Source organism: Oryctolagus cuniculus, chromosome 8, assembly GCF_051225735.1.
Source record: "Oryctolagus cuniculus isolate XC-2025 breed Fujian yellow rabbit chromosome 8, ASM5122573v1, whole genome shotgun sequence".
Lineage (NCBI taxonomy): Eukaryota > Metazoa > Chordata > Mammalia > Lagomorpha > Leporidae > Oryctolagus > Oryctolagus cuniculus.
Window position 1 is genome coordinate 138164644 of NC_142874.1, and position 21027 is coordinate 138185670.

The following is a 21027-nucleotide window of genomic DNA, read 5'->3' on the forward strand; positions in this document are numbered from 1 at the left end:
CGCCTCCCTCCATGTGCTGTGCTGCTCTGCCAACAATGGTGTGGCAGCTTCTGGTTCTTAGACAAGGGGCCCTAGCTCTGTAAGTACCGCCGCATCTCTAAGGCAAAAGTTCCCAATTTATTACCGGTGACGGCAAAAACAGGCTTTGGAATAAAACTCACTTTCAGTCACCGATAGTGAGAAGGCGTCTTCTAGTGGCATGATTTTTCCCCCCGCACATTTGAGCTGAAATCATCTACAATGCAACCACACCAGCTCCGTAAGACGCATCTTGCAAAAGGGTTCTTTCTAAAAACTGACCCCGATTGCTTTTTTCCCTTTTTCAGGCAGTTTTCTCTTGAACACACTGAGCTAGGATCCCCTCCCTTCTCCCCAAGGAATGAAGCAGACAGCAGAGAAGGTGTGTTCCCTTTGTTGACTTTTTAAAAAAAATTACTCCAAACTGATTGCATCCAAAGTCACAAACAATGACAGACAACTGCTGGCCATCTTGCATACAATCCAGCAACTACTCCAGGTGATTCTTACGGGCTCGCATGGACTTCCCTGCCAACTTAATGAATCCAACATTCGCCACAGGACTTCGATTAAAAGAAGCTTTCATTGCAACTGCCTGATCCTTTGTATGCGAACCACTCCCTCGCCCTCACCGCGCCCCCAGCCGCGCCCCAACACCGAATCACTTCCCCGGCCATTATTCCTAAAACCCTATTAGGATTTCACAGCACTGGACACACACCCCCCACCCCGCCCCGCGCCCCGGCTCCGAGGTTCCCCCCCAGGCCACCCCCACCCCCAATTCCCGCACTGAAGCAACGTGGCTCGCAATGAGCGTTTTCTCCAGAAATCCAGAATTCTGCAGAGGACCACGCCGCCGCTATGCTGAGAGCACCCAGCTCATCTCCACGCCTGACAACCGCCGCCAACAACAGCCACAGCCCATGCAGCGCAGCCAGAGGGTGAGGCGGTCCCACCTCGCCGCTGCGGAGCCGGGCGAGCAAGGCTGGCCAGCGCCGCACGCAGCCCCGGACCCGAGACGCGAACGCCTCAGACCCGGCGGGCGGCGGCGGCCCCGGCACCCCGGGCAGCCGGGGAAACCTTTGTCTCGCCCCCCGGCAGCAAACCCGCGGCGCATCCAAAGCGGGGCGGCGAGAGTTTGCGCGCATCGGTTCGGCCGCGGTTAAACAAAGCAGCGCAGCGCGTGCGAGGAGACGCCGAGCCAGGGTCAGCGCCCGAGACCCCGGGGCGAGGCTGGCGACCGCGGTGGGATGCGGCGGCGCGGGAGAGCAGCCAGGAGCCGGAGGTCCCACGCTCCCGGCAAGTTCTCGGGCGCAGCTCTCCGCCAGGTGCCCCCGCGCGGGCACCCAGACCGCGCACGCCGCGCGCAGGTGGCTCGCGAGGGAGGGTCCGCGCCCCCACGCGCGCGGGCGCCGCCCCAAGTCCACGGGGCAGCCGTGCCGCGCCCATGCCCACCCCACCCCCCACCCCCGGAGCCGGGGCTCGGGAGTCCCAGGCGCCGCGGGGGCCCGGTTCCGAGGGGCGCGCGTGGAGCCGAGCGCCCGCCCGCTGCCCCATTGTCTGGCCGCGGGCCGGGAAGGCGCTCACCTGAGCTCTCCGCCGGGTGCCGGGAGTGCGGAGCGGGCGGCCGGCGGCGGGCGCGGACGCAGCGGCGCGGCCAGCGGCGGGCTCCGGCGGGGCAGCGGCAGCGGCAGCGGCAGCCAGCAGCGCACCCGCCCCTCAGGCGGCCGCGGCCTCCATTGCTCTCCCCGCCGCCGCCGCCGCGCGGCACTGCGCGCCCGGCCCCGCGCGGCGTGGTCACATGCTCCGCCCGCGCCCCGGGCGCTCGGACCCGCGCCGCGGCCCCGCCCGGCTTTGCACGAGGCGCCCGGTACCCCCTCCGGCGCGCGCCCAGGAGGCGGGCGGCGGCCCCGGGAAGGGGCGCGGAGTCCCTCAGAGCCCGCCGCGCGCCCGCAGGGGACCTCCTGAGCGCGATCAGACCCGGCCCGGGCACCTGCGGGAGCGCCCGGGAGCCCGGAGCGGGCTGGCCGCGAGGCGTCCCCAGCCGTGGGAAAGGGCCTGGGACTCCGAGAGGGGACAGGTGGGACAGGTCGCCCGCAGGTAGCGGGGCCAGAACTCGCGCTGCCCGGGCACAGGACGGTGCCACTGGCCCTGGGCATTGTTATGGCCCCAGCCACAACGCGATTAGAGACCGACTTGATGTTTTAAGAAAAAGAATTACCTCTTTGGTGGGCCTCACTGGAAACACTAAGCCTTGTTTTCCCGTCCTCTCTGGTGAGCAGCTCCATGGAGCTATTGGAAATGACGTCTGGTGATATTTCAGTTGCTAAGCGTGCAAAGGTGCTTTAAAGAAAATAGTACCATCATAAAATAAGAAATCTAAAACAAACCAGCAAATCCTCTCTGGCAAAAGATGAAAGGTGACCTTAACACGTACCCGATATCAAATTAGGTGTTCCGGTGCCCAGAGCAGGACTGGTCATTTTAACACACGTGCGTGATTTGGAGGGAGCAACTTTGATACTAAGAGAATCGCAGAACACCTGGGTTTTTCTAAATATTTTAATTAACAGCACAAAATATGATTTTATATTTGTGTATATGATTGTATGTATGTGACTGTAAATATTCAGTTGTGTGGTGTCTACATATCCTAAAGTGTCTGCTTTTATTCCTAATAAGAATGAGTTTTTAAAAGGATTGAGCGCGTTCCCTTTGACTTGATCAAGTAGCACCAGAAGTTTCCAGAAGCCAAAATCCAAATCTGTGCAGAATGTATAACTGGGCCAAAAAGAGAAAAATTGAGATGCACTCCTAGGTGTTTTTTTTTTTTTTAATATGCATTTTCCATGAACTTTGTAAAGGCCCCTTTGTGTGATCACCTTTCCTGGGTGCTCACCTGCCGTCAGTACTTGGGAAAGGAGACCAGGCGGCACTAGAGGACGGCCGTAACCTTCCAGAATCAGGAATAGTGCGGTGTCAGAGCTCCAGTGGGTGCTGCAGCAGCCTTGACCTCACAGCAAGAAAGCCCGTTATCAGTTACCATTTCTAAGTTCCCGCTGGCCCGGCTGCAGCTCGGTGGCACCCTCCCGGCCACTGGAGCAGGTGGGCCGGGTGAGTGTTCCAGTGCAAGGGGGACCAGGAGAGCTTGTCTAAGTGGCTCCAGGGCTGTGATGGGACTCCAACCCACAGCACTGACTTCGTGTCCCAAGCTGGGGTCCCTCCATGGATAATCCACTCCACTTCACACGTTTCCCCCATTCTGTAACACATGATAACTATTCAATTTCACGTGTCCTACTTCTAAATGAAGAAGTAATGATCATGTCTGAAAGTAGAACTATACTATGCAATGCTAACAAAGGAAAACACATGCGGAGCGGGGCAGGATCCATTTAGCCTAGCAGTTCACCTGGTTAAGATAACCACAGTCCACATCCGGCTCCAGGTCCTGACTCCAGCTTCCTACCCGTGCAGACGCTGGGAGGCAGTGGGGATGGCTCAAATAACTGAGCTCCTGCCTCCCACATGGGAGACCTGGGAGTGAGCTCCTGGCTCCTGTCTTCACCTCGCCCTGGTCCCTGCCAAGCCGTGGCAGTCGTGGACATTTGAGGAGGGAACTAGCCAATGGGAATGTGCTGGCTCCCTCTCTCACACTTCCAAAGGGAGGGCGCGGGAGGGGGAGGGAGAGAGAATATAGGGGGAGGGGAAGGAGAGAGGGAGGGAGTGAAAGAGAAAGAGCTCCTGTCCACTATTGGGCAGTTAGTGGGTTCTAATTCCTAACTAACTCCCGTTTCCTTCTAATGCAGATTCTGGGAGGCGGAGTTGATGGCTCAAGTAATTGGAGTCCTGCTAGCCACGTTTAAGACCTGGCTTGTGCTTCTAGCTTCTGATTACAGCCCAGCCCAGCCCAGCCACAGCCATTGGGAGCATTTAGGGAGAGAACTAGCAGAATGGGATGATGGCTCTCTCTGTTCTCGCTTTGCCCACACTGACTCTCAATTTTATTTACTTGAAAGGCAGAGTTACAGAGAGAGATATCTTCCTTCTGCTGGTTTACTCCCCAAATGGCAGCAAAGGCCAGAGCTGGGCTGAGATGAAGCCAGAAGCCAGAAGTTTCTTCCGGCGCCCAAGCACTTGAGCTATCCTCCGCTGCTTTTCCCAGGCGCGTTAGCAGGGAGCGGGATCTGAAGTGGAGCAGCCGGGACGTGAACCAGCACCCAGAGAGAACGCCAGCACTGCAGGCGACAACTTAAGCTGCTGTGCCACACCGCCAGTCACAGGGGGAGACTTTTTATTTTTTCCTGGAATTGATGTATAAAGCAGATGATTTTACAGAGAATCAACAGACTTGATCTAAAAGATGTCAAGAAATGTGTACCCCATGAACAGAAAATATGCATTGCATTGGAAATAGTCACAAAAATCAACCAAATTTTAGGTCAAACAAGAATAAACTTCAAGAATCAAAGTCCATATAGACCACATACTTGGATCAACTTCAGTGAATTAGAAATCTGTAACAAAATCCTAGCTACATGGAAAATTTTAAACTTCCTTTAAAATAACTCTTGTGTAAGAGTGACAAAACTTACCATTTCTCCTAGGACAAAGGTGGTTTACATGTAGGGTGCTAACATTACATAGCTAGATATCTTGTTCTCAAAAGTATCCTAGTTTGGATGATAATTTTTTTCTTTTTGTTATTCAATTATTTTTTGATTGAAAGAGGGATAGAAAGGTCTTCCATCTGCTGGTCACTCCTCAAATGGCCACAATGACTGAAACTAGGCCAATCCGAAGCCAGGAGCCAGGAGCTTCCTCTGGGTCACCTTGATCTAGTAACACTAGAAGTTTCCAGAAGCCAAAATCCAAATCCGTGCAGAATGTGTAACTGGTCCCCCCCAAAAATTGAAATGCACACCTAGGTTTTTTTTTAAATATGCATTTTCCATGAATTTTGTAAAGGCCCCTTTGTGTGATCCACTTTTCCTGGGTGCTCACCTGGTGCAGGGGCCCAAGGACTTGAGCCATCTTCTACTGCTTTCCCAGGCCATAGCAGAGAGCTGGATCAGAAGAGGAGCAGCCGGGACTCGAACCAGTGTCCTTGTGGGATGCCCATGCCACAGGAGGAGGATTAGTCTACTAATAGTACTACTACTACTACTACTACTACTAGCTGGCCCCTAGGTGATAATTTTTTATAGTAAATAATCCAGAACTGAAGTTGGACTTTATTCAGAATGTAAGGACAAAACATAAAGAAAAAAATTGTGGGTTATAAGACCAGAAAATTCTTAAATTTTGTAGCCCATAATGCATACATTAGAACATAAGATTGAAAATAAACTAAGCATATAACTCCAGAATGAAAATAAACAGCAACAAAAAAAAGATGAAGAAATGAAAGCAGGAGTTAATGAAATAAAAACCACGCCAAACAGATTTAACCAATAAAGCATTTATTCTTAGAGAAAGAAAATAATATTGACTAGGCTCTAGCCCATCAGCTAAGAGACACAAAAAGTAAACATTTCACATTCAAAGAAATGACGAAGGCAGAGTTTTTTAAATGTAGCTGAAACAGAAGATTCCCACCCGCCCACCCCACCCCCCCCAAAAAAAAAAAAAAACACAGAAACAAAGCTGGGTTGGGTTGGGGAGGGGGAGAATGGCTGACTTGTCGAAGGAACTGAAAAGATAATCAGATATTTTCCTCTAGAAATGACACCTGCTGGGGAGGCGCTGCCTTCTCCCTTGTGCCCTTGACTCTCTCCTTCCTTCTCTTTCCTGATGTCAGGGAAGGCCTGCCACTTGTCACCAAGGACACACACAGGCTCTCTCTCTTTCACTCTCCCCAGCCCCCCATATTCTCCCTCCCTCCCTCCCTTTGTTTGGAAGTGTGAGAGAGCAAGCCAGCACACTCCCATTGCCGCTGTCGCCAAGGACATAATTGTCATGTGTGAGTACACTGAGGGACTTCAAGGGAAGAGACGGTGGCTGTCATGGATGCCGGCACCCACGTCACCATCGCAGTCGGGCCGACAGGGATTTGGGCCAAGGTCACAGTGGGAAGAGGAAGCTAACGTGAGCTTTTGGGCAGGACCTGCTGGATTCATTCAGTGCCCTGGGGTTGCTTGCACATGGGAATGTTTAATAGGAATTGATGTCTTAAGCACTCTGCGATTGCCCAGAGAAGAGCTGAAAATAGAGACACGCTACTGGGACAGTCCTGTCATTTGTCACCGGCGGGTGAGCCAGGATTCCGCGCGAGTGCCTGTGTCTTGATTTTCACTGTCCAGATGGTGCCCTGTTGGTAAGTCGGAACTCCCAGTCTCAGCTCCCCAACTGCAGTGTCCCTATGTCTATGACACCCACACAAAGACCTGTGTGCCAAGGGAACTTTCTTGGGACAATGTGGGTACCCAGGAAACTCCTGTCACTCTGGGTCCCCACTACCAAAGAGCAGTTGAGCTCTCACTGGACTTCCTGCTACCAGAGACAGGACGTGCCTCACTTGGGCATTCCATTCACTGTGTTCTCCCAGCTGACCCGCAAATCAGCATTCTTTGCATGGAGCCCAAGCCAATAGCAATGAAAGCTCTTTGTCCCCTGGATCCCACATTGACTGCAGTCTGGCCACAAATCACACGGGCCGCCTGAGTCATGAACCTGCAGTGGCTGGCAGCCCGACCAGCTGTCATCTGTCACCCCTGTTCCTATGCCGCGAAAACAGACTCATGGGGGCAGGGTTGCCCTTGAACCCTTTTGCTCCTACCGCGTGTGGCCAAGGGTGGCTCCCAACGTGGACCCCACTGTGTACCTGTGCACACACGTGGACTGCCCAGTACCATACACTTTTTTTTGACAGGCAGATTTAGACAGTAAGAGAGACAGAAAGGTCTTCCTTTTCTGTTGGTTCACCCGCTAGGTGGCCGCTATGGCCGGTGCACTGCGCTGATCAGAAGCCAGGAGCCAGGTGCTTCTCCTGGTCTCCCATGTGGGTGCAGGGTCCAAGCACTTGGGCCATCCTCCACTGCCTTCCCGGGCCACAGCAGAGAGCTGGACTGGAAGAGGAGCAATCGGGACAGAACCTGCGCCCCAACCAGGACTAGAACCCGGGGTGCCGGTGCCGCAGGCGGAGGATTAGCCTAGTGAGCCACGGCGCCGGCCCCATACACTTCTGACTGCTGAGCAGCCTGGGGTTACACTGTGTGTGGCTGTCCAAGAAAATGACTCAGGGATATTGCCCACGTTCCTTTTTGTTATTGCTTATTATTTTTGTTTGGAAGGCAGAGCAACTGAGTGAAAAAGAAAGATACCTTCTATTCACTGGTTTACTCCCCAGATGTCTGCAATAATCAGTCCGTAACCAGGAGCCAGGAATGCTATCTGGGTCTCCCACTTGGATGGCAGGGACCCAAGTACTTGAACCATCAATGGCCGCCTCCCAGCGGGGTATGCACTAGCAGGGAGCTGAATTAAAAATGGAGGCAGAATTTGACCTCAGGCACTCCAATATGGGACGCAGGCATCCCAAGCAGCAGCTTAATCTGCCGTGCCACCACGTCCACCCATGTTTCTTCACCAATACAATAATGGCTGAACTCACATTGAACAAAAGCCAAACTGGAGGGGCTTGTGCACAAAGTCCAAAATTCTTTCCTTTCAGCAGATACTATTTTGCTTTTCCTTCCAGTGTAGTTATTGAGAAATCCGGGTCACTCATGTGGCAGGGACCCACGTACCTATGCCATCACCTGCATTCTCCCAGGGTGTGCATTAGTCGGAATTGGAAGTGGAGTAGGCAGGACTTGAACCTGGCACTGCTATGGGATGTAGGCATCCCACGTGGCAATGTAACTGCTGTGCCACACGCACACCCCTAAAACATTGTTTTTTAGGTGATCTCCTTTCATTCTGGAAGCTTCTATTTCTCTCCTTCCTAATGTTTTTGGTGTAAATGTGGGGTTTTGTCTCCGACTTTCTCTGAGTCCTTTTTTTTTTTTTTTTTTTTGACAGGCAGAGTGGACAGTGAGAGAGAGACAGAGAGAAAGGTCTTCCTTTGCCGTTGGTTCACCCTCCAATGGCCGCCGCGGCCGGTGCACCGCGCTGATCCGATGGCAGGAGCCAGGAGCCAGGTGCTTTTCCTGGTCTCCCATGGGGTGCAGGGCCCAAGCACCTGGGCCATCCTCCACTGCACTCCCTGGCCACAGCAGAGGGCTGGCCTGGAAGAGGGGCAACCGGGACAGAATCCGGCGCCCCGACCGGGACTAGAACCCAGTGTGCCGGCGCCGCTAGGTGGAGGATTAGCCTAGTGAGCCACGGCGCCGGCCCTGAGTCCTTTTAATGAAGACCTCAGCCTTTATCCTTTGATTTGAGGACATTTGTTCACATTTCTTTTTTACGGGGGCATTACTGCCTCGGTGTTGGCACCTGCATTCATATTCTCCACAAAGTTTAGCTTTTCTTTTGTACTTTCGAGCCGTTACAGAGTTTGGAACAGAGTGGTGATTTGACTTAGCCTACATTTAAGAAACATCACTGTGTGAGGGCAGGGAACCAGAGAAACTGTTCAGGAAGCGTTCCACGGTCCAGGGAGAGGATGGTGGCTTGGTCACAGGCACTAGGGAAGGAGGCAAGCTGTGGTCTGATGACAGACAGGCCTGTGCTAGTGGTACCGCCAGACGCTGCTAATGAACGGAACGGTGTGTATGCAAGACAGAGAAACAATCAGGACAAAAAGTGGCCTGTGCAAGAGCAGGAATGGTGGCAGGACTTACTTAGAAGTTGAGATATTAAATACCTAGATTATGTGTCTAGAATGCAGAAAAAGGCAGGAGTTAAGAGATAAATTCTGAAACTGACCCGGGAATACACATCCATGTGCTGAGCCCCGAGAATACTCCCCCATTTAATAGTTTGGAAGGTATTTCAGGCAATGTAAATGTACTTAGCACTACTGAACTGTCCCACTTAAAAATGCTTAGGGGGTAGCAGTAGGATGCCAGCTGGGACCCCTGGATCCCACAGCAGAGACTGGCTTCTACCGCCTGCTCCACTCCAATTCCAGCCTCCTGCTGATCCACACCCTGGGAGGCAGCAGGGATGGCTCAAGTGGTTGGGTCCCTGCCCGCCACGTGGGCGACCTGGACTGAGTTCCCAGCCCCTGGCTTCAGCCTACCAGCCCCAGTGGATGGCAGCTCCTTTTCTCTTCAATAAACTTTAAGAAGGTGGGGAAATCTGCACATCAGATGCTGCTGGGAGATGTCACAAGGGGAACGCTGTCCACTGGACTGGAGCGAAGGACTGGAGTAGCTCAAGAAAGACAGGTGGGCAGTAGGGCCAGAAAAGGCGAGTGTAGACAACTCTGCTCCAAGAACGTTGGCTCTGAGTGCACAGAAGGGAATGGGAGGGTCTGGGAAGTCCGTCAATGGGAGATTGACAGCGGGAGGGACGGGTGTGGGTGGGACCAGGCCCACAGCACAGAGGACCCAGCAGGGCGGGGTCCCAAGGAACAGAGCAGGCGTTCAGCCTCACTGTATGGACACCAGCAGAAACTATTTCTTTTATTTGGAACTCTGAAAATAAATGAAAGTCGGTTAAAAAAAGGTGTGTGGCATCTAACTTTAGGGATTTCCCCACAATCCATCACGATAAAGTTCAATCTGAATAAGTTACAGTTACTTTTAGAATTAATATTGCTAGTGTAAAATTATAAACTATTTGTAAGAAAGAGAAAAAATACTGACTGCAAAGTTTATTAGCAAATGTATATCAAGTTCCATAATTTAAAATTATTTAAAACAAAGTTAAAAACATCTGTAAAAGATCAAAACATTCAAAATTTTAGGACAAAACTAATTTTTAAAAAAATTGTAGCATCATAGTTATGAAAATAACAATTATGGCAAGCTATACATTTTTAAATTATAGAAAACATTATAAAATATCTAACAAAATATGTCTTGCTGTTGCTTTGGGGGAAAATAGGGACAGATATTTATTTACATATATTTATCAAAGTGGTTTCCACGTGCCCCTGCCAACAGTCTCACTCCTCTCCTCTAATGCCATAACGGAGCTCACCCAAGGGCGACGGGGACAGACGTGCCACGGACGGCGGCAGGGCAGCCCCAGCCCAGGCACACCGAGCTGCTCCGGGGGCACGCCCGCACAGCCGACACGCTCGCTCGCGTCACAGAAAGCACACTGCCGCCTCGCTGCACGCCGCACACGCCAGCTCCGCTTTACCAAACACGAGGGCAAAATGCGTCGTAACTGGCTTAGCGCATCCCCAGGCTAGCTTCTGAGCTCCTTCTGAGTCATGATGAAATCCAGAATGAACAGGATTTTCTTCACATATATGGATAAAACACGATTACTTTTTGTAACTGACACTCTTTTATACTTCTGTTCTTTGGTTAATATATGTATAAACCTAAATTTTAAATGTTGAAACTTTGAGAATTAGCTGTAAAAAGCTGTTTTCAATTTATATGCCACAGCTCAGCGTTCACATGCTGTTCGAAAAGACTAGCAAATCAGAATACGCAGTTCAGAGCAAAAACTGGTATTATTGGATGTATTTTGGAATGTCAACAATAATCTTTATTTACCTATATCCTTTCATTCTCTGAAATTTTAGATTAATACACTAAGAAATTTCATTTCTGAAAAATGCCCCAAATTTTCGTTCGACAGTTTTATAAAACTTTGAGTACAGCTTTTAGCTTGATTCTGATATAAACATACCAGCATAGCATCAACACTGAGAATTCTCTGTGACTAATTAGGATATGGGTTATAAACAGGGAAAAAACAACACATTGAAAACATGCAATATAAGAATTTCAACATACATATACCATGGCTCATTAAGAAACAGATTATTAAAGTATGACGTGAATAATACATTATATTAACACACAGTATAAACACATTTTGGGAGTAAATTAAGTGAGGAAATAATAAAAAACCAGTTAAGCACTATTAGTATATATTTTGTTCTGTCCCATATATGAAAATACACAGTTTTTTAAAGCAAACTTTTTTACATAAATATTCACTGATTTAAATACAAGTTGGCAGAGGTAGAATTTGGTCCATGTTCATGATTTTCAGGAACAAGTACTTCAAATGCTTCACTACTATTCTTTATAATCCATACAGAAACTCACGGAAGGCCATTATTCTGAAACAGAGAGGGGGGTTGAGAGAAAAAGGACAGTTACTCAACGTATTCATACAAAATGAAATTCAATGTTAATCTAATAAAAACTGTGCCCCAGGCCAGTTCCACCTGAGAACAGTTCTCAGAACGAAGGTACAGAGTCCTGGTTTGTACTTCCCCCTTCCTGCACCGCACACACATCAGTGAGCGCGTGTGATCCTGGGAAGTCTGCACGTGGTCTCTGGCCCTGGCCCTGGCCCACAGCTCCTTGGAAACCCCGCAGTGATGGGCGCCTTCTGCATGCTAACAAGATGCCTGGAGGCTGGAGGTCCCCAGGCAACTCAGAATGGGGACTGGTTAGGCACAGCCACTGCACAGGCCAAGGCCTAACCCCGAGAGAGGGAGAGCGCAAGGCTGAGCCTGCCAGAGGCCAAAGATGCAACCAATCAGGCCCATGGAACAAAGCCCCCACGAGAGCCAAAAGGGACTGGGTTTCTCTCTTCCGGAGAGCTGAGCCACTTGCAAATGTCCAGAGAAAGGCGTGTCCGGTGAGGGCACAGAAGCTGCTTCCCACACACGGCTGGCATCTGGCTGTCCAGCTGCACCCTCTGCCTTCCCTTTGTAATCAGCAGGTACATGGAGGTACAGGCCGCCCTGAGACCTGCGAGGTGCACGAGCAAACTAATCGAACCTGAGGAGGGTCGTGGGGACCTTGACTGCCAGCAGACAGTTCAGAAGCACAGGTCACAGCCTGGAGTGGGCATCGGCATCCGAGGTGTGTACAGAGCGAGTGTCTCATGGGACCGCGCCCTTGACCTGTGGGATCTGCCACCATCTCCAGCGTCAGGACTGGCACCCAGGAAGTGGCGGCCGGTGTTGGAAGTGCTGGGCTGAGTGGTGTCTGAGAACAGGGTGCACACTGGGTTTCTCCTGTCTCAGCGCGTGTCAGCGAGCGACTGTCATCAACAGCACAAATGAAGCTGGGTGATCTATGTTCACTATGGGAGCGACACCAGCCTGAGAGACGACTTCACGGCTGAGCGGTTCACTTCTGAGTGCTTCCAGGGCAATCTCTTAGTTAGAAAATGTAAACGGAATGGCTCACTAACGAACAGTGTCATCAGGACACTTTGAAAACCGCAGGATTACAAACTGGGGCTTTGTTAATGGCTGTAAAGTTCTGACCCACATGTCCTAGGACAGCACACTCCTCAACAGGGAGAGAAGAGGGCTGGTGAGGATGCGGAGGCAGGAAGGCAGCCAGGTGCGGCCAGGTGGACAGGGTCTGGCCGGCCCTCAGACAGTGGCAGGGACTCCGCTCTGACCAGCAATTCCACGCCCAGGTCTGACCCAAAGACACGACACCAGGGATGAAGCAGACCCCGCACACCGGTGCCCAGCACGCATTGCCCCCACACCCCAAACTGCCCAAAGCATACACAACGGTGCCTGCAGCAACACAGAGGAGCTGCACACACAGGATTCCAAGTGCCATCAGGGAGACACAGAGGACACAGGGGCCTGAAGGCAGTTACCGTTCACTGGGTACAGGATTTCTGTTTTGGATTAAGAGGTTTTGGAAACAGATAATGGTGATGGTTGTACAACACTATGAATCTAATGCCACTGAACTGTACATTTAAAAAAAAAGTAATTTAAAAACGTAAAATGGTAAATTTTATGTAGATTTTATAATTCTCTAAGTTTTCTCATTTGCCACAGCATTAGCAACTGCTGCAGTCCACTGTGCTCTATTTTTGTTTTGTTTTAGATTTATTTTATTTGACAGAGATGGGGGAGAGAGACAGAGATCTTCCACCACTGTTCACTTTCCAAAGGACAACAATATCCAGGGCTGGGTCAGGCTGAAGGCAGGAGCCAGGAACTCCACCTGGGCCTCCTATGTGGGTGGCAGGGGCCCAAGCATTTGGGCTACGGTGTGCTGCCTTCCCAGGTGCACTGGCAGGGTGCTGGGTGGGAAGGAGAACAGTCAGGTCACAAACTGATGCCCCGATATGGGGTGCCAGTGTCTCACGACTACGTGACACACTGCACAACCACCTCCCCGGCCAGTGCTTCTTAGAGTGTAGCTGGGATCCCGGGGAGTGCCAGGACCCTTCCAAGGCTCTGTAAGATCAAGCCTGTTTCCAAAAAACTGAGGAATCATTTACCTTTTCACCTTTATTTCCTAACAGCTGTTGAATTTACCAGAGGATCTGTGGTGCCAGGGCCAGGAGTATCTTCGATGCACAAGCCTGGGGGAGGGGCGCAGTTCTGGGATAACAAACCAGCTCTGTCATTGCATAGGAGCTGTCTTAGACAAGATGAAGCCAGTGCCACGGCTCACTAGGCTAATCCTCTGCCTGTGGTGCCGGCACCCGGGGTTCTAGTCCCAGTCGGGGCGCCAGATTCTGTCCCGGTTGCCCCTCTTCCAGGCCAGCTCTCTGCTGTGGCCAGGGAGTGCAGTGGAGGATGGCCCAAGTGCTTGGGCCCTGCACCCCATGGGAGACCAGGATAAGTACCTGGCTCCTGCCATCGGATCAGCGCGGTGCGCCGGCTGCAGCGCGCCGGCCACGGCAACCACTGGAGGGTGAACCAACGGCAAAAGGAAGACCTTTCTCTGTTTCTCTCACTGTCCACTCTGCTTGCCAAAAAAAAAAAAAAAAAAAAAAGATGGAAACACATGGGTGTGGCTATGCCCCAATTAAGTCTGAGTTACAAAAACAGGCAGAGGGGTTTGTCTGGCCTACTAGTTTTCCAAGCCTGGATCTAGCAGCAGCTATGAATCAGCACGAGAAAGTACGTGTTACACTGCTCTACCGCTGACCACACTCAAACTACAGCAGCAGCCTGGGAGTGCGAGGACACAGTGAGTGCAGCTGGCACTGACAAGTGGCCTCGCAGTGGAAACCACTGAAGTGTAGGCCCAGAAACACAGGGCATCCGCACGTGCTCGTGATGTGGATTCTGAGTCACCATGGAAATGCTAATTACCTGCTATCTACGGTACTTTTAAGGGAAAAAAAGCGTTCTTCAGAAGAGACTGACTTCACTACTTGTGTCCGTGAGCCTGCATTTTTCACAGACCCTACCTGGCAAACCCTGGTGTGAGTCTTCAGCCCATGTCCGACGAGTCAGCACTTTCCTCTGAGCCTCCCTCCACCACACGCGCCCTAACTCTTTACAACTCATTTGGCAAACTGTCCTGCCGCATTTACTAAAGCTCGGGCATATGCCAGTCCAGGGCCCCAGCGGCTTCACACCCAGCTGGTGCCTGGGGCCCTAAGGCACAGCGGCAGCCACTTCACAGAGCAAGGGTGAGCGTGCTGTGGCAGCTTCACAGGGGGCATCCGTTACGCAGCAACAAGACCGAACAGTTTGCGAGCACTCGCAACAGGATGCACGAACCTCGCAAAGGCCTGGGTGAGGAAAGAGGCCGGAACACACGATTCCATGTATCACCTATCCAAAGACAGGCAAAAAGAAGCTATGCTTTCAACAGCTGGCACAGTCCCTTTGAAAGCAGGGCTAATGAGCAGAGGGGAGTGGAGACGTGGGTGCATGCAACCCACATGTGTTCAGTTTGGAGGTGCCCTGAGCGTGGCACACTTTACTCCTGGCTTTCAGTATCATCACCCTGGTCCCGACCTGATTATACTGTTCATTTCACATCACTTACAGGAAATTCAAACACAGCTGTGAAGTGAACCCACTAGGAAGTTCCTTCATCCGGCCTCTCCCATGTTCCCAGCCTAGAGACGGCAGGATCTTCAAAGGCTCCCCTTGCTTGCAAAATCAGTCAACAACCGATAATGTAGCCTCACGCAGGTATTCCATACACCCCAGTCCACCTTCCAAACCCTCCTGCCTCATCGTCCCAGCCACATCCTGCCATTCCTGCTAGACTGAGTCTCCAGTGCCACACGCATTCCTGCCGCTATGCCTCTTGTCTACATTTTCCCTCTTATTTGCTTGAACTTGGTGCTTCATCAATTACTGCCCTGTGGTATCTCATTCAGTCGTACAATGTTCTACTGTGGATGCCGTCTCTAATTTGGGTATACTTTACATACAGTAAAATGCACGGCCTGCAAATGTTCAGTTTACTCAGTTTTTACAGCTGTGCACGCTCACATCACCAGCACTGCCAGGACTCCAGACCTACCCACTGTTCCAGAACACTCCTTGGAACAGCCTTCCAGGCAAGCTCGCCTCTCCCAACAGAAAACTGCTCCAAACCCTACCACCACAGGTTAGTTTTGCCCGTTGCTAGCGTTACACACATACCTTTCTGACAATTATACACTGATCTGTTCAGGAGTCGGTGAAGGAGACCTCAGAGTAGAACTAAGGGGTGGAGTAGGAAGCCCGTGTCGACGCATCTCTTGGATCGCTCGTTCTCTGTTGGTAAAGATCAAAGGAGATTACACGCAAGCACCAGGAAACTGTAAACTGTGGTGTCCACATATCTGGTGCTCCTGGAGTTAGTCGTTAATTAATTTCTACATTTATTCCCACTACATTTAAATCTTACGTCTTTGTATGATTTTCAAATAGCAGCTAAGAGACTACAATTCAAAGAGTATGAATTACAAGAGATCGTTCAAAACAATCGTGCTTTAATAAACTGTGTAGGAACAGATCACCATTAAAATACTGTATTAGAAACAAAATGCTCAGATCGTATTTGGTCAAAGAGTAGGATGATAAGCGCAACAGACATGCAGTTCACAACTGGCTCTTAAGTGGTGACCATGGAAGGCAGAACTTACAGAGCATTTTAGTTTTCTTCCTCATACTTCACAATTTTTTAAAAATCACAACAAATAGGCCGGCACCATGGCTCTCTTGGCTGGTCCTTCACCTGTGGTGCCGGACCCCAGGTTCTAGTCCCGGTTGGGGTACTGGGTTCTAGTCCCGGTTGCTCCTCTTCCAGTCCAGCTGTGACCTGTGAGGGCAGTGGAGGATGGCCCAAGTGCTTGGGCCCTGCACCCGCATGGGGAGACTGGGAGGAGGCACCTGGCTCCTGGCTTCAGATCGGTGAAGCGCCGGCAGTGGCGGCCACTGGGAAAGTGAACCAACAGAAGGAAGACCTTTCTCTCTGTCTCTCTATAACTCTATCTCTGTCTCTCTCTGTCTAACTGCCTGTCAAAAAAAAAAAAAAAATCACAACAAATCAGTTTAACGTATTCTTAAAAATTAAATTCAAGGCCGGCGCCGCGGCTCACTAGGCTAATCCTCCGCCTAGCGGCGCCGGCACACCGGGTTCTAGTCCCAGTTGGGGAGCCTGATTCTGTCCCGGTTGCCCCTCTTCCAGGCCAGCCCTCTGCTGTGGCCCGGGAGTGCAGTGGAGGATGGCCCAAGTGCTTGGGCCCTGCACCCCATGGGAGACCAGGAGAAGTACCTGGCTCCTGGTTCCTACCATCGGATCAGTGCAGTGCGCCGGCTGCAGCGCGCCGGCCGCGGCGGCCATTGGAGGGTGAACCAACGGCAAAGGAAGACCTTTCTCTCTGTCTCTCTCTCTCACTGTCCACTCTGCCTGTCAAAAAAATAAAAAAAATTAAATTCAAAAGTTGACAGTTGCCACAGCAGTTACAATGCCATTAGGCATGCCCACATCCCACATCTGAGTGCCAGTTTGAGTCCTGGCTACTTTGCTTTGAATCTGGCTTCCTGCTAACACACTGCTGGGAGGCAGCAGGCGATGGCTCAAGTGCTTAGGTGCCTACCACCCACGTGGGACACCTAGATGGGGTTCCTGTCTCCTGGCTTTGGCCTTGCCCAGCCCTGGCTGCTGTGGGCACTGGGAGCAATCCAGTGGGTGGAAGATTTCTGTGTGCTTATCTTGAAAATAAATAAAAACACTGACTGCCTATGTGTTAGCAGGCATCACGTGATCTTTCCACGTGCTCTGATGCTGCTAGCCGTTCTTGGCTGTCCTGGCACCTCTGTCACCTGCTTCTCTTTCTACCCAGAGACGACTGCCTCGCTCTTCCACCGGACCCTTCCCGTCCGGCTCGGGCTCAGGCAGGTGTTCCTCCCCTTTGCTTTTATACGACATGACTCTGCAAATCTCCACCTTCAGTTCCGTCCGGCGCTCCAGGCCCCACGGAAGTCTCCGCTGGACAATCCACAGGTACCCCACACACCCTCCCATGACCTCTCCTGACGCCAGGCTATGGGCAGGTTCTGTCCTACACCCGCTCCACCGTCATGACACACACCGTCTCTGTGAGTCTACATACGTGTGTCTTCCTCATTGACCAGCTACCCACCTGAGTACTTTCTTCCAATGCTGTTCTTTGTGTGGGCATAGAGCCTGGCTTATCATGGAAACAGCAATACTTGGTCTCTGGTGTGGAGACACATCCCATACGACAAGCTCTTTCTACCTCCCTCTGAGCTGAGTCCGCACAGACTGAACCACCTCAAGGGGTACGGCTTGCCTGTCGGGTGTTCCGCCCAGCAGAACACGCGTATGTGGCCACTTCCTCCTGATCTTGTGCAGCCTTCGCCCCACAATGCAGACAGCCACTTAGACGGCTGCACCCGGGAATGGTGCACTGTTTGCACCACACGGACTCCTCACTCGGGCTCTCGGCCCAGGCTGCTCTCCCGAGGGCGCTCTCCAGCTGCGCGGCTCCGTCCTCGGCCCCTTCCCATGTCTTCGTGCACATCAGTCCAGTCCTCGCTTCCTTCTTCCTCAAAAGTTCCCAATGTCACAGCGGAACAATCCTCCTTCTCCGTAACAGGCTGCCGCACCAAGCACAGCAGCTACACTGCTGTCTCCTCTGCGGGCTACTCAGGCTCGGGCCTAGGCTTTTCTGCCATCAGTTCTTCAACATCCAGGGTTTCTACCTAGTTTCGTGTTTCTCAACTTTTTTTTATAACTATTGTCCAAAGGAGCTAAGCTTTTCCTCTGCACCCCAGGAAACTGCAATGCACAGATATGCTGTTGTGTCATGTGGCCTCTGGGGGCCCAGCAACCACTGTAATGTATGACTCTGCCTCTCGACTCCACCTCTAGGAACCAGCTTCTGTGTCTATGAGAATGCTCGGCCGAGCAGGATAGCAAAGAACAAGAAGACATGATCACGTGGCTCAAGCTTCTTTGAAGGGGCAAGATCAAAGGAGAACTAAGGCGGGGGCTATAACTGGGCTATAGAGTTTGGTGTAGGACCCCTGAATTACATAGAATTTAAATGATCATTAAGAACTAGAAATCATTATGTATGTACATGCGATTAACACAGAGGACAGAACAACTGTAAGAAATCAATAACACTTTTTATATCATTCCCACACTCAAACTTCATCTCTGAAATCATAAATATTCCTTAAAAGATTTATTTATTTAAGGGTGGGGAGAGACAGAGAAAAATCAATCTTCCATCTGCTGTTCACTCCCCAAATGGCCACAACAGCCAGGGCTGGGCCAGGCTGAAGCCAGGAGCCAGGAACTCCACCCTGCTCTCCCACATGGATGACAGGGGCTCAAGCACTTGGGTCATCTTCCACTGCCTTCCCAGGTGCATTGGGAAGGAGTTCGATCAGAAACAGAGCAGCTGGGACTCAAACCAGCACTCCAATATAGTATGCTGGTCCGACATGTGGTAGCCTAACCTGCTGCGCCATGCTGGCCCCTGAAATCATAAATATTCATTTCATAGCAATTTCCCTTTTTATTTCAAATAGCACATCACTCAAACGTTTTGATGTAAATGGATACAAATAAGAGAGTTCAAAAACTGACCTAGTAAGCAATTTGACCATTATTTGAAAATGAAATCTCAGGCATGCTGATGTGTATGTACGGTATGGTGAGAAAATGTATAAAAGAAAAGTACCTGGGTAACTGAATTTCAAATTAGACTTTGATTCTAATTCTCAAAACAGATCTCATACCTGTCTGAAGCACTTAGGAATTAAGGTGCTCAACATGAAGCAAATGGACTGAAATATGAGAGAGAGAGAGAGAGAGAGAGAGAGAGGGAGGGAGGGAGGGAGGGAGGGAGGGAGAGGGAGGAAGAGAGAATATTCCTAACTGATGGAATCCACTGCAGGCGCTAAGAGCAAGGCTCCACACTCCGACAGGCCTGCCCCATGCTCCTCTTAGCTCCACCATTTCCCACGTGTGTGACCTCAGCTTCCTCTAATTCGGGCAGTCAATGCCCCTAAAATAACGCCCCAGTTGGAAGCATTTAGACATTCCTTGCTGCCTTATTTCCTGCAGAGATGCTATCTTCCACAGTACTCGCTGCCCTTCTAGGAATAACTACCAAGGGAATTCACTTTACACATCCACATCCATGCTGAGAGAAGCCTGCATTTACAGGCCATATTAAGTCCCCTTTGGAACAGGACAGGATGCTCGCGAAGACGCTGGACAATGCTTCCTTTCTTTTCGTACCGTTCGTATTTTTCCGCTGCAATCTGCCTCTTCAGAGCGTCGTGATCTGTCTGCAATTCTGCCACCTTAGCTCGAAGCATGGTGTTCTCTCGGCTTTGACTAGTTCTTAAAAACAAACATAAAACTTAAAGGAACAAGAAATGAACTTTGCTTGTTAAGGTCAAGTATTATGAATTTTGTAACGAATAAATACAAGTGGAGATGACGCTTAAGAAAGACCAGGCTTGGCTGGTGCCGCAGCTCAATAGGCTAATCCTCCACCTTGCAGTGCCGGCACACCGGGTTCTAATCCCGGTCGGGGCACCGGATTCTGTCCCGGTTGCCCCTCTTCCAGGCCAGCTCTCTGCTGTGGCCAGGGAAGTGCAGTGGAGGATGGCCCAAGTGCTTGGGCTCTGCACCCCATGGGAGACCAGGAGAAGCACCTGGCTCCTGCCATCAGATCAGCATGGTGCGCTGGCCGCAGCGTGCCAGCCGTGGCAGCCATAGGAGGGTGAACCAACAGCAAAGGAAGACCTTTCTCTCTGTCTCTCTCTAACTCTGTCAAAAAGAAAAAAAAAAAAAAGAAAAGAAAAAAAGCTTGTTGTTCCACTCATACTATCTACCCTAGGAGTCCTCCCCTCCTCTCTCACGGCAACTATGACCCCGCCTCTCCATTCTAAAAAGACACCATCACCAGTCTCCCCAGAGGCACTCAGTACACGTCTGAGGGTCCAGTCTCAGCCTCTTCTCAGTCCTCTTCCTAACAGTGGCAGAAGACCCAGGTTCCTGCTCCCACCCTGAAGTGCTTTCTCCCTCCCTGACCCCTCGGTTCCTACTCTGATTCAAGTTTATCCTTGAAAATCGCTCTTCCCATTTGTCCCACGGCAGCACCTCCATGGCAGATGCAGCCAACACCTCTGAGCCAGCCCTTCCAAGCTGTTCCATGTGTTTCCCAAAGGAGCAGGTGCACTAAGTCAGACGTGGTGGCTGTGGCTGGGTGCCCTCCACCCCAAACTGGAAAATTACTTTGGACAAGCTGGGTCCCTTGCACAGGTGGATTTACAAACAACACTTACAATTTGCTCTCCGAAAGGGTCAACTTCTCTTTGAGAAGCTGAATCTCGGTATCCTTCTCGTGACAGGTTAAATGAGAGTGAAATTCCTTATCTCTGTTCGAAGCCAACAATGCTTCAAGGTTTTTAATTGTGTGTCTTTCATTTAACAGCTGTTTTTTTAACATCTCAGACTCTGATTTTACATTTTCTAATTCTGCCACAGCCTACAGGAAAAACAAAGTAAGATTACTTCAGTGCAATTTTCCAATTATTCTGAAAAATTATTTATGTGATAACACAGCCCTGCAGAGGAGTATTCACCCATCAGTTGTTTCACCATGGGCATTGGTGAGAGACTCTGACCATATCTAAGAGAAACACCTCATCTCCAA

At 50.9% G+C, this 21027-nt stretch overlaps 2 protein-coding genes across 7 annotated transcripts in view; both read right to left on the minus strand.

Annotated features, from left to right (window-relative positions):
• LOC149125179 (uncharacterized) overlaps nucleotides 1-2261 on the minus strand; it is a 153225-nt gene extending 150964 nt beyond the window's left edge. Inside the window, exon 1 of the mRNA XM_089302787.1 lies at nucleotides 1606-2261. Within this exon, the coding sequence (XP_089158913.1) occupies nucleotides 1606-2177 (572 nt within the window). The 5' untranslated portion in view covers nucleotides 2178-2261. The remainder of the gene's footprint in view (nucleotides 1-1605) is intronic.
• Nucleotides 2262-9763: 7502 nt separating this feature from the next.
• The window catches only part of CEP135 (centrosomal protein 135), an 80389-nt gene continuing 69125 nt past the window's right edge, over nucleotides 9764-21027 (minus strand). For all 6 annotated transcript variants that reach the window (XM_089302769.1, XM_089302770.1, XM_051820255.3 and 3 more), the window contains 4 exons: nucleotides 20657-20859; nucleotides 19602-19706; nucleotides 15479-15592; nucleotides 9764-11212 (listed from right to left, as the gene is read on the minus strand). In XM_089302769.1, the coding sequence (XP_089158895.1) occupies nucleotides 15490-15592; nucleotides 19602-19706; nucleotides 20657-20859 (411 nt within the window). In that variant the 3' untranslated portion in view covers nucleotides 9764-11212; nucleotides 15479-15489. The remainder of the gene's footprint in view (nucleotides 11213-15478; nucleotides 15593-19601; nucleotides 19707-20656; nucleotides 20860-21027) is intronic.